The sequence below is a fragment of the Tubulanus polymorphus genome, chromosome 2, assembly GCF_964204645.1.
Source record: "Tubulanus polymorphus chromosome 2, tnTubPoly1.2, whole genome shotgun sequence".
NCBI classification, from domain to species: domain Eukaryota; kingdom Metazoa; phylum Nemertea; class Palaeonemertea; order Tubulaniformes; family Tubulanidae; genus Tubulanus; species Tubulanus polymorphus.
The window spans coordinates 9,141,798-9,155,500 of record NC_134026.1 but is presented as its reverse complement, the minus strand read 5'-3'; the positions used below and the strand labels follow the sequence as shown (position 1 = coordinate 9,155,500).

Genomic DNA, 13,703 nt, shown 5'->3' with positions numbered 1-13,703 from the left:
TTTATGTTATCATTTGAATAAATATCAACATAATGATTGTCCCAGCTATGATGCGAGTTTGACTGTAATATGAAATCCCATACTAAGAATAAAAAGTCTGAAATTTTTCCTTGAGCTAGTAGTTCATTCAAAGTTTTTACTATATCGTAACAAGCATCTTCACGGATACTAGTATCAAAACAAAATTATGAGATATACGTACCGGTAGGCCTATAATCCAGAACAAAATGAGTAATTAAGTAATGAGATGCGATCCAGACTAGGGGTAATGTACAATGTAACTAGGGGTCCAGGGAAACCATGCCCACTTGAGAAGTGGTTTCCATTGCAATCGAACACTTTCAATATTGAACACCCCCTGGTGGCCATATACAAAAACAAATGACCTTGAAACTCACCAGAATCATAGAACATGTCAGCAGCTACGAATTTGTAATCGATTGTGATAATAAAACATGCCTAGGTACCAATATAATATGGAAATATTAAGTTATCCTACAATTCAATGACTCCTGGTGACCATATGCAAAATCCAATGACCTTGAAACTCATCACAATCATAGAACATGTCATGAGCTACAATTTTGCAATTAATCATGGTAATTAAATATATATGCCTAGGTACCCAAACCATAAGGAAATATCAAGTTATTCTTCTATTCAGCACCCCCTGGTGACCATATAGAATAACTAATGTCCTTGAAACTCGCCACAATCATAGACCATGTCATTAGCTATAACTTTGCAATTGATTGTGGTAACAAAATATGCATAGGTACGAATATAATAAGAAATACTAAGCTAATGTATTATTCAATGCCCCTGATGGCCATATACAAAAACCAATTACCTTGTAACTGAAAATTTACATTTTTGGCTACAAAAAAGGTTCTAGGATGGCCATCTTGAGTCCGATCGACCCAATTATTCTTACGCTGATGGGCCCTTAGGGCCTTTTAATATATAATTATTAACCTGTTGCTTACCTAAGTGGCGTACTTGACTTCGAACTCACATGACTGTCAGTGAATGGTGCCAACATATACTGAAAACAACAGAAATTTTACATTATCTTAATCATTACAACTAATGCAGTCTCGACAATTCAACTGTGGCGATTTGACTTCGAACCATCTTTCCTCTGAAGTAAATGAATTATCATTGAAAATCGATACCACATATTGCGTGGAACACAAACATTTATATAATTAGGCAGTTCATAAAATAATATTTGTAACCGGTTGGGAAAGCTGGTTCTTTGCAGGTTCCCCATTGTACCGTTCATTCGAGTGCCAAAGTCACTATCAAGAATGTCTCAGTATATCATTGTAAAGAAATAAACACTTATCAACTCGTAGGTCATCGTCACCACTACGCTGTGGCTGCTGGAGTATCTAGAGTATTGAGATCACGTGAATTGAATTTTCACGGTCAGCTGGTCCTGTCATTAGACGTGACAGATTCGTTCAAACAAGCTTCCAATTTAATGATAAGCGAGGACACCTGTCCTCATCACTTTCGCAAAAACAAATCAAAATCGCCATCATTATATCAGTCGCACTCTTATCGTAGTTTCAGAGGTGGATTTAGGGGGTGGTCCTGACCCCTGCCTTCCCACTGAAGTTGCCCTTTCTTGAGGTTTCCCAATCTTATGTCAAGACATAGATGCAATTCCAACTTGGAACTTGCATCTTTTAGGATGTATCTCTTCAAAAATGTCTTTAACCGCCAGATGCCTTTTCTTTTCTCTCTTTTAGGACCACAACCTTCCAATTTTCCTTATATGCCTCCTAGTTGGCGATAAGATATAATAGGTTTTCTAATGAGGACATAGCACAACCAAACACTGTTGCATGGCATTATTCGAAAAATAACCCTACTTTCTAAAGAAATATTCACGCGATACCTATATAAACTTAGATACGAATACCATACATACGGTAATATTGTTCATATGCATCGTATTAGGCAAACTTCAGTTTTTGTATTTTGTTAACTAGTGTTCAGAGCTAATAATAAAATGCATAATCGAATTCAATGAATAATGAATAGTTCGGTCTGAACGAATTTCACAGTGTTGGCCATCTTGGAATTGGGTCTGGTCCGCAGTCTACTGGGCTCAATTTGCGTGGTTTGCTATTTCCGGATTATAGTAACTGACATTCGGTTTCACTTAGTTTGCAAATAGTTGATAAACTCTAATATACGAAGTTCACCCTGGCAATCAACTATGACTTTCCATTTCAATTAGCTTCTTGCACTTTATGGCCAATATGACACGCTGTCAGGTGCATTTTCTCCATAGGAGCCCATATATTCTTGCATGCACTTTATCATGGTGGAAAAACTTTAGTACACTGGGATCGGACATGGGGATAAATCATAATGATTTTTACATGTTTTGTTACAATTTTTCAGAAAAATAAAGCTATCTAATCTAATCTAAGATCAGAATCGACAAATTCATTTGGCACAGAAATACATAATTTGGCACAGAAATATATACGGTATAAGTTAATAAATAATATTGATGTTGGAATTTACGGTAATGCAATAAAACAGGGTTTAAAATATACATATATATATATATATATATATATATATATAGTGGGTTTCCAATGAATTACTGATTCACCAATTGACATTTCTGATACAGAGAAAACATTATGTCGAATTATACTCTAATGTGCAATGATAAACTTAGAATTACAGATCGGTTCATACAGCGAGTAACGTTTCTACCTGCTATGGTCGTGTTTGGTGTTTTCTTCAACAGTCTTAGTATCGTCATTCTAAAACGACAGTCATCGCAGCACCGGTCGATATTTCTCCTCAGAGCGTTAGCTGTCGCTGATATTTCTTTTCTCATCGTCAAATTCTTTCGTGAATTCCTGCGACCTTTACTGAACGTTGTCGTGTACGGGGATGCTTTTCAACGCCTCATAGATATGACTAACGATCCAAAATTTGCTGGATTCTATGGGATTTATTTTGCAATGTTTTTCTTCAACCGATCAACGAAATTGACGAGAAACTGGCTAACAGTGCTGATAGCAGCAGAACGGGTCATTAGTCTCAGTTTTCCGCTGTTCGCACAGGTGCATATGACTAAACACCGACTATATATATGCGTTTGCGTGCAATATGTTTTCTTTGCTTGTTTTGGTCTTAGTTTTATGTTAAATATTGGACATTCAAAGTACTGGTTTGATAAATGTTCAGGAGTTTACATTCCTGTACTAACCCGCCGAAAATTATCTCCAATCGAAAATACCATCATCTATTACGTAGAATCATTATTGACGTCAGTTTTCACGAATTTTTTGCCGATTTTATTCCTACTGATTCTCAACGCAATTCTCATCATCATACTAAAAAGAATTGGCAGAAATAGAGAGAATCTCACGCAAGATTCAAAGCACAAAAATATCGACCGAAAAGCGACTAAAATGGCAATTGCTATCATAGTTCTATTCATTGTTTTAGAGTCTGCTACTTCGATTAGTACTTACAAAGATATTCTAGTTTACTTTTTCAATGTACCAAAGGGAAGTTTAACAACTCGTCAAGTTTTATCCCGTATATCTAGTATAGGGTCTGATGTATTAACTCCTTTAGATTCAAGCGTGAACTATTTTCTATATTGTCTAACGAATGACAGATTCAGAGCCGAGGCAAAAAGAATTTTTAGGGTCATCCTTAGCCCCCAAGCTCGGCTTAATTGAGAAAAGGCATTTTTCAGGTAGACTCACACCGAAACACCGATCAGTACATCTTCATCATTAATAACATCAAACGAGATGTTAATTGCTCATTAGGCGACATCGCATCTTGGCTATAGCTGCGGGGGCACCGAGCTCGTGGCTGCGAAGTCATTGATTTTCAGGACACTGAAACGTCATGACAAAATGTGCGCATATTTCCCAAATGATGCTGATCAATGTGGACTAGCCACTTCCAAGTGCAGACGATTGATTATATCCTTAACAATACCAGTTCACCTATATGCAAATACGTATTACCTAAAATTCATCGGCATATTCATACGCACGTTTACCAAAATACCCACTGATACACCGAAAATGAATTTTAGAATGCCAAATATTTTCAAATTAATATTTCCGTTATAGATATAGATCTAGAATACATGTTAGGCAAGGCAAATGTATTACTTAATGGTCTATCATGACTCCATAGCAGGTGTGCGTAGCTCTGATTGGTTGTTGCGATGCATATGGGACCCCTTTTATGAGGAAACGTCATCAATGTAGGTCATCGGACGTTTATCCCATAAAACCAAGGATCTGAAAAATTGGCCGTCACAAAAATATTGTTTTTGGTAGAAATCTCCCGAAGAATCGATAGCTACGATCCCGGTTCTTTGTATGCTCATGTCATGAACCGTTTGCGCTCATACAAATTGGCACCACTAATGGCATGAAATTCTGTGCCATGAAAAAGCGTAGGTAAACCAAAAATATAGAATCAGTGCATTTATTGCAGTAATTTTCAATTAAGTTAATCTAGCAAATTTCGTTGTACATATCAAATGAGATGTAAACGGGAAGAGCACAATTTCTGCACATTCTAAGGACATAGCTACTATAAACCATAAATTATTACGGCCAGTCAGCGTAACTACAATATAATATATTTCACAACTGATCACTGAATCTATCATAAATATTGGGCTAGTGTTGTGATGCAAGAGAATGCAACATTGATACAGTGTACATGGAGAGATAAAGAGATGAGAGATACAACGATGAGGTGGTTAGCGTAAGATAAAACTGCGGAATCTGCAAATCAGCATTATCATAAAAGTAGTTGAACTTCTGAAAGCTCCTAAAAAGAACCAAAAACTAAGAAGTAGGTCGACTTAAAACCTGTAATTTATTTTAAGTACACTCGCACCAACAGATTCAGGGCTAAGGCAAAAAATTGTTTAGGATCAATCCTTGTCTTTATCAACATTATCGATCATGTCGTACAAATCATGACGCTCGTTGACTCAAACCATAAGATTGATCGGACTTTTTACCGGACCGGACTTTTTATTGATCATAAAAAATTAGTCATATTTCGCATTTGATCAAAATAGACTTAAACTCAGCAAAACTCTACGCCTAACATAGAGCAATTATAATTCTGCCAGAAAAAGTTAAAAAACTATACAAAGCACCAAGTTCAAATCGATGGGCCCACAGTTTTAATAGATAATCACTTCCTTATCTATTAGTTTCATGTTATTGATTGGGCATTCTATATATTGGTTTCATAAATGTAAGGGAATTTATGTTCCAGTTCTGACAAAATGAAAATTCTCATCTCCAATCGAACAATCAACTTTTTTCAGTGTTGAAATTTTCTTAACGTCAGCTTTCACAAATCTTCTACCAATTCTATTCCTGATGATTCTCAACACAATTCTTATGATTGTACTTAAAAGAATTGGTAAAAATAAAGAAAATCTCACACAAGATTCAAAGCACATAAATATCGACTGCAAAGGGAAGTTTCAAAACTCTGTTCTGTTCATTGTTTTAGAGTCTGCTACTTCAATTGAAAGTTACAAAATTTTGTTAACTTACTTTTTCGATGTACCTGAGCCAAGTTAAAAAATTTGTCAACTTATAATCCAAATATCAAGAATAAGGTCTGATGTGTTGACTGTATTGTTAAACGAATGACAAATTCAGAGCCGAGGCGAACAAAATTTTTAGACTCTTAAACCTAAAGCTAAGTTTAGTTTGATCTAATACCAGGCATATTTTAAGCGAAGTCATGCCGAAACAACAATCAGTACATCTTTATTATCTACTAGCAAAAAGGGTTGGAAAATTATGCACAGCTCCTAACATGTCAGCCTAATAAATCCCGACCTTTCCAATTGAATCTCATCAAGCAATGTCACGACATGCCCCACAATTCCTCGATCTATAACTGAAATATAATTGCAATTTGTTCACCCAGCACTGAGAGCGACTGGTTTGCAGTGCTGGTGTACCCCCTCCTAAATTTTGATAAGCTGCGATCACAAATTTGGCCCGAGCCCGATCTATTTCAGGGGGTTGGGGGCCCTCCCCCAAGAAAATTTTAGAAATTAAACGCGTTTTCCGAGCACTTAGAGCGATCTTGAACCCATGAACGACTATTATATTTTGGAAGGTAATGGCTAGTTCCAATGTGGTACATCCTCATTCGATGACATTCAGCACCTCATGCATTACGGGTCGAGCCCTGAATTATTGCAGTAAAAATGCGCCGATGAATGCTCACTAAAAATCATCACCCAGTAGTGTATAATATCCGAAGACATTCGCCACACACGTGCAGCAACAGTAAGTAGGCCAATATACATTACTACTGTTGCCGCACGCGCGTGTCTGCAACCGATCGATAAAATACATACACACTCATCGTAGTACAAATGTAGATATAAAATCACTGCGTTGCAATGAATATGCATTGAAATGCGATACTTTAACGTGACGATAAGTAAAACAGGCACTGAACGCTTTTACGGTTCACCTGATTACCGATCGCGCCGGACCAATTGAGTGAGATCATCACCCCACACCCCCCATACTTTTACATCATATTTGGAGTATTTGGAAAATTGATATTTTTCAATACCGAAATCCGCGGGAAACCGCGGATCCGCGGGGAATTCTCATCCCTGAAATTGGGTCAAATACCCCACGAAACACTGCAGTAACAGATAACACAGTACACACGCACACATGTACACGTCATCTGAATAAAGTTCCCCAGGGAATGGTCACAGAAGGGGCATAGCTAGTGGTTTTACTGGTTCAGCGATCATTCAGGTGCTGTAGTTTTTTTCATCTTGTGTCATTTGACCCAAAATATGCTTTGTATATTTGTAAATATACAAAGCAAACTGTGTAAATCGGTAGCAACAGGACTGCTAATATCTCACTGAGTTGGTTTGATACTGAATTGAGAATCAAGGAAATTGAAAGTTTTTCCAAATGAATTTGAAAAAGATTCAGAACATGAACGGTCAGAACGGAGTACTGGTACCAACACATAATAACTGGAGCTGATAGATGTCAAGCGTACTTGATGTGCAATATCAAAAGGGGATTCTGCATAATTCGGCCATAATACTACTAATATCAACACATTTATTGCTTTGATCAACGATTAATAGAACTATTATCCAGATTTGATCAACGATAATTGATGATGAAGCAGAGATCTTCACACCTCTGAATGAAACAATAAATCACAATTTTACACACACTGCTAGCTAATAAAATGAACTGCGTCATTCCGTTTGATTGCCAGAATGCTAATTCACCCGTAATACCACCAGACGTTAAAGTAAGCGTTTGGAGACAGCACCTCACAGTCTGTGATGAACCGTTGAGTTTACTGGAAAATGCGATACGGTTGGAGCGACCGTATACGAATGGAAAGCAGGGTTAAGTAAAGCAGGATTTGTTGCCGCGCGATTAGGTTCTATTTGGAACGATAACCACACTCAAACGTGGTGAACGGATAATAAGATAAAATCCCACTATTTACAGATCAAAAGAATAACAGAATTAAAAACCAGAATTTATTTATTCAATCAAAAATATATAAAAGACACGACGTTTCGATCTCACCCTAGAGATCATCGTCAGATGTGATAAAATAAATAAATTCTGGTTTTTAAATTCTTTTAATCTGTAAATAGTGGGATTTTATCTTATTAGGTTCTATTTGACTTTACCTCGAGATCGACGTCCGTCTTGATGAATCGTCTCGATCGTGGATGGTTCAACAGATAAAGTAAAGTCATCACCAACGATTCGTTGATTCGCGGCAACATATGCGACTGTAATACCTGGTGTAGAATCGCTCGGATGACACCACATTCAGCGGCCAAACTCGGGTTATACACAGCTGAAAAACAAAAATATGAAACCCAAGTTTTTTCATATCATGTCAGATGACATTCATTACCTTGAAAGTATTTATAGAATATAAGACATATATATCTATGGCATCAGTGACATATATTCTACACAAAATCCTCGAGAATAAACTCAGTCCTCTTTAACGCTCGATGAATATTGTATGAATATTTGCATCTTAACCCAGTGAGCCAGCAGATACCAATAAAAAGATACGAACTACTGTAAATTGTGGAGTGGCGTGGCCTAAAGGTTAAGGCGTTGGCTTCTTAATTGAGATGTCCAGTGTTCGAACCCCGGCTATGCTGTAGTGTCCTTAGGCAAGGCATCAATTCACACTTGCTACCGGCTGACGACGCCTGATCGCTGACGACGCCTGATCGTGATTTGCTGATCGGTGTTGTATCTCCCCAGGGGGAGTAAGACTGCTATAGAATGGTAACAGAAGCTGGGTAATAATAATCAGGTTTGACAGCGCAGCTGAACTTTGTACACAGGTACATGGAAAGAGGCGCTATACAAATTCGTGTTTATTATTATTATTAAATACATGAAAACCATAGTAATCATTTTATAGATACCAGTTTGTTCACAGCGGGCCTTTGTCATTGTTCACAATCCTCCCTCAGGAGTTTTTCGAACCCAAGGGTGTTAAAACTCCATCACACCACAAAACCCTGCCCAAATAGCCCCAGCATACATTACCGGTATATGCGCAGCATAGCCACACACCTTACCTGATCAGATTGCGTGTTGTACAATCGCCAAGGCAAATTCGTGGATAGGTATGAATAGAATACCCTGCGCTAAAAAACCTGATTTCCGATGTACCTGCACATCTGGGGTTAATCAGGCCGGGTTTCATTCCGTGGCGGAGTATCGCGATACCCACAAGTTCAAATCCCTACTGAGGGTGCATGTTCATTCACGTCATAAAATACATACCTAATTCGCATATAGTTTCGTAGCAAAGTCTGTACAGCGGATCCTTTTTGCTGGTTCCGCCGAAAGCGATCGCCACCAAAGGAAATATAAGCGACTGCGGAACAACGCGCGGCTCGATCTGTATAATCTTTCGAATAAGTTTCACCGCCTGGATACGTTCCAAATCCGAGTCGTTGTCGTCGACGTAAATGTCTAACGAACGCGCTATTAGATAGTCCAAGCGTAATTTCAGTACGGCCGCGAGTATTTCATCGTTCTCGAGCAGGTGACCGATTGCACGCAACGTCGCAGCGCGTATTTCTTTCGACGAACTGACGAGACAAACTCTAAGACTGTCATGGAAGAAATGAGAAAAAAATAGCATGGTAATCTATGACCTGCGCAGCAACACTCAGTTAATCTGGATCATATTTTTCATATATTTGAGTAGAACAGGTGAACAGTAAGACATGTCCATATGAGATGAAAATCTGGATTAAAATGTGCATTCAACTGTCTAGTTTTTTGTTTAGTTACTGTTGTTAAAGCTTTTACCCGTCAATCGTAATAAATTTGTACTTTCCATAGTGTAATTCTGTCTATACAGGCAGCGATACTATACAGTCACTAAGCTTAGTAAAGAAGCATTTCTACTCGATTCCTACCGGTTTAAGGGGTGTAATAGCAAGTACTGTTTTAGGTCACGTATGGTCTGAAACAAGAGGACCATAAGGTCCATATGGTAGAAGACAGGTTGACTGGTAATGGATGAGGAGTGGTCAGTTTTTTGTCAGTGAAAACAAATTTAAGTTTCTCATTAAATATTTTGTTCAACTACGCACTACAGGAATTTGTTTCAATTTTGTCAGTCAGAATCTGTGAGTCAGTGTTACTACATGAACCGGGACGCTACTCACTTCGCCGCGTATACAGCACCAGTGTCTCTCAAACCATATACTAACTATAACTCGAGGGATTGCCCGAGAGCACAGATTCATCGAGTGGCGCAGTTTGAGTGATGATATGATGATATGATGCAGGCATCAGTGGTAACTTTCACTATGAGAATCCCTCACTCACAAGAAATAAAATCCACGCTAGTTATTATTTCGAATGCTGCAGTGACGATAATAACCCTCTCCCAGTCAGTGTAAACCACTAACTGCATAGTTTTTTGAAACAAGTTTAGAATAAATCAGTGCGCGAGCACTTGCAAGGATAGTGATGGGGATAACAATTCATAGCCAACAGAAATCATTCGCTGACAGGTAGGCCCTTCATGCGCCTCAAAACTTTCCATAGTTTCATCAGAAATTTGAGAACCTAAATAAAACAGGCTATGATGGTCATAGCTAGAATCACTGATACAGGCAAATGACGCATGATGATGATTTTTCTATTGGATTATCAGTTCTATATGATACAGCGTTATGGGACTATATCCATGCCAGTACAAGATATGATGCCTATATGGTCTCCGACCATAAAAATATTTTTTCAGGATCTTAAAAGTAACGGATTGAGTCTTGCGATCATTACACTTGGTGTAGTGAGTGATACACAGTGAGGGATATAGACTGTGTTGGGTGGCCAGTCTCCCAGCAATCTAGGATTGCACAAGATTAAGAAGGTTCCTGACCTTGATGAATATAACAAAGATCACCTTGACCTGACAAGACAAGGTCAAAAATTTGGCACTGCACAATTGTAATGCATGAGCACATACTTATTACCCTAAATGAGCTTTTCATTCATCCTCCCTCGGCAGAGATTCGAACCTGATGGCAACACAGCATGAAACCCGCCATGTACAACACCAGCTCGCAGCTATTTGCAGAGGCAAGATGTCATATTAAGCCCATCATAAATCGTTTCAGTTTTGTCCCAGTTATTCTATCTCAGCTATTCATGAATTTTCCTAGCGATTATACAATCGGGCAATCTGATCAACGCCCCTCAATTCTAGAGCTAACTAATGTACACAGAGCTAATCAGGCAAGGGGTTTGTGCCAGGTTCGAATCTCCACGAAGGAGGCTTTTCATTAGAATGAAGGCTATTACCCAGACGCTTACCAAATGAGGATTTCTTCATCTGAGATGCCCCAATCAACCGCCTTATTATCGACGCTACTACATAATCGTGAAATGTTGTTCAAGTATCCGAGTTTACGATTTGAACTAATCAACGCTTTTGATTTAATGGCATTCTGCAGAATCTCGCGTAGGTTTTCCTTCGGATCTGAAATGGAATCATTACTTTTCGATAATACTGGACATATCGTCAAGGCTGAGTTGCACATTCGTGAATCGAATCCAAAAGAGTTCTTTAACCTTAAGACTGGTCTTTCGTTATTATGTTAACTATAGAATGAAGATGGACTTAAATCTAAGCCATGAATGCGCAACTGGAATCAGAATGGCATCAACTCTTTGCCAGCCAGGCCTATTTTTCAGGAAATGCTGCGCTTTGCCAGTATTTCCGTGTTTTTCAGAGCTACATAAAACAAAAACTAAAAGAGATATCTTCGTCTTCATTGTTTTATTTTGTTCATCTGGTCATGCTTTTTCAATGTAAAATAAGCAGCATTTCTTCTAAAAGTGATAAAATCTGTGGCAATCACCAGTACAGAGGGGGTATTTTGCAGAAAACATGCCCATTTATGCGTGTTCAGCCCCCATTTCAATAGATGACATCACTAACACACTGCATAGAATGACTGATTATAGTTCGTTTTAGTAGTAAAGGGCATTAAACTAACTGACTGGTGTTGTGCGATAAATTCACCATCTATCGTTAAAGTTAAGAAACAAGTCAACCATACGGTTTTGGCAAATTTGGATGTTCAAAACATGATGCCATTTTGGACATGAAAGTTATAAAACTTTAGGCTAGTCTACTTATTAATTCATTTATTCGAGATTAATTATTCTGCGATATTTTGGTTGAATAATTTTTATGTTTACTTGACTGAAATGCAAAAGAAAATTGATAAAGATATAAGTATAAGCAAAACATACAATAAAATCAACAACAATTACAAGTATGCAGGTGTAAACAACAAGAAGCATTCAGGGGGGCAAGCATGCCTTGGATGTGGGCTGAATTATCCCCTTCATACTAGGCTTAATTAGTACGCTACTGATATCAACGATTACCAGTCTTCTTCGAGGTCTAGTCACGTTCAATTGGACTAGGAATACATGGGCGTCTCTAGGGGAGATTCGGTAGTTCGAACGAACCCCCTTTTTTTGAAATTTCAAATGTCAATGAACGTCGGCACACAGTCTGCATTTGCTTAATTTAGCAGAATAAAATCGTTACATGCAAAGTAAACAGGAACTAGTCTACCTATCGGCCTCAGATTGCACCAGAACGCGCCTGCTTGCACAAAATTTTCAAAATTTTCCTCAGACCCCCTTCAATTCCTAAAAACGAACTCCCCCCAAAAATCCTGGGGACGCCCATGGAATAGGTTCCAGATTATTCAAAACCTTACTGAGGTCTGTCCTTACAACTTATCGCAGAAATACATTCCTTATGAATTAACTAATAGACTACACTACAATGATGAGGGAATTACCTTTATCAAGGTCAATAGGAACATAGTCTTCAACACTGATGCGGCGGCCTGAAAAATGAAATTTGAACATTCATTACACGGGAGTGGATCCAGGAATACCAGAAAGGAAGAAAGGCACATAATGTGTAGAGGCACCATTTCGGAAACTCAGAACAATTTGATTTTATCGATATTGCTTCTTTAAGTTGTAACCCCTTATACAGGGTTCCTATAAATCAGTCATTCCAGAATTCAACAGGACTTTTCAAGGAGAAAATTAATAAATTTTGAGGAATGTTTGCATCACTTTCATAACCCAATTACCGTAGACTGCACCTAAATCGGTACTGTTTATCTCAGTAAACCATTCAATTCGGTGGAATTTGTGTATATAATAACTAAGCCCAAAGCCTACAAATTTTCTGATTTACAATTTCTCAAAATTTTGGAGTTTTCAAGAACTTTTGGCCATTTTGCTCAATTTCAAGGATATTCAAGGACCTCGAAAACATTTTTGGCTCAGAAGGAGTTTTCAAGGAATCAAGGAGTCGTAGATGACCCTGTAAAAGGTTTTGGACTTATCCAAAGCAATTTGATCGGAACCCTGTGAAAATGAAAACCAGAAAAAATCTCAAACTTTTAATAAATTTAAGGGGTTTAACTTTATAATAACCACAATTTTCTTCTGTCTGTCACTCTCTGGCCAGATTAATAAATTTTTCAAAAAAAAAATTAGCAAGATGCTCATATTTTGCTTCCTGAGCGGCCTTGTTACAACGGCGCATATCAAATCTGACAGTCAGCTGATTGACAATAAAGTCGATTTGCATTTGTTTTCATTCTAATATTGATACGTTAAAAAACAAAAACGCGGCGTTATCACTGAAATTTTTTAACGGAATCATTTTCAAAATAGATAAACAGGTCATAATCGACGAGAGAAAACAGTGTGTGAGCTGCATGAAGGCTAAATACACAAAATTATTACTTCGTCCGTATCCTCCGCACCTCCCCCGAAATGAAGCCGCCATAATCACTGTAACGTGGTGCCATCTGATGTGGAAACCAACCATCCTCGCTTGCCTATGGCATTCCAGTGTTTCTGGGCTGGGACGGGCGGCCTATTCGGAAAAATATTCGTTGAAGACATCATCTGCACCAAATCCATAATTGAACTCAGTGACGCAATATTTTGTAAATTGCAAATAATGTGCTCAACGAATTTCTATAATAATTGTTCTACAAAACGCCAAAACCACACAGATACAGGTGAAAGAATTAATTTTTTGTT

At 38.0% G+C, this 13,703-nt stretch overlaps 1 protein-coding gene across 5 annotated transcripts in view; it reads right to left on the bottom strand.

The window, feature by feature from the left end:
• The window catches only part of LOC141898265 (rapamycin-insensitive companion of mTOR-like), a 38,268-nt gene extending 24,818 nt beyond the window's left edge, over positions 1 to 13,450 (bottom strand). For all 5 annotated transcript variants that reach the window (XM_074784094.1, XM_074784097.1, XM_074784096.1 and 2 more), the window contains exons 1-6: positions 13,401 to 13,450; positions 12,434 to 12,481; positions 10,926 to 11,091; positions 8,874 to 9,205; positions 7,745 to 7,917; positions 987 to 1,045 (exon numbers count right to left, since the gene is read on the bottom strand). In XM_074784094.1, the coding sequence (XP_074640195.1) occupies positions 987 to 1,045; positions 7,745 to 7,917; positions 8,874 to 9,205; positions 10,926 to 11,091; positions 12,434 to 12,481; positions 13,401 to 13,443 (821 nt within the window). In that variant the 5' untranslated portion in view covers positions 13,444 to 13,450. The remainder of the gene's footprint in view (positions 1 to 986; positions 1,046 to 7,744; positions 7,918 to 8,873; positions 9,206 to 10,925; positions 11,092 to 12,433; positions 12,482 to 13,400) is intronic.
• Positions 13,451 to 13,703: the final 253 nt, after the last annotated feature.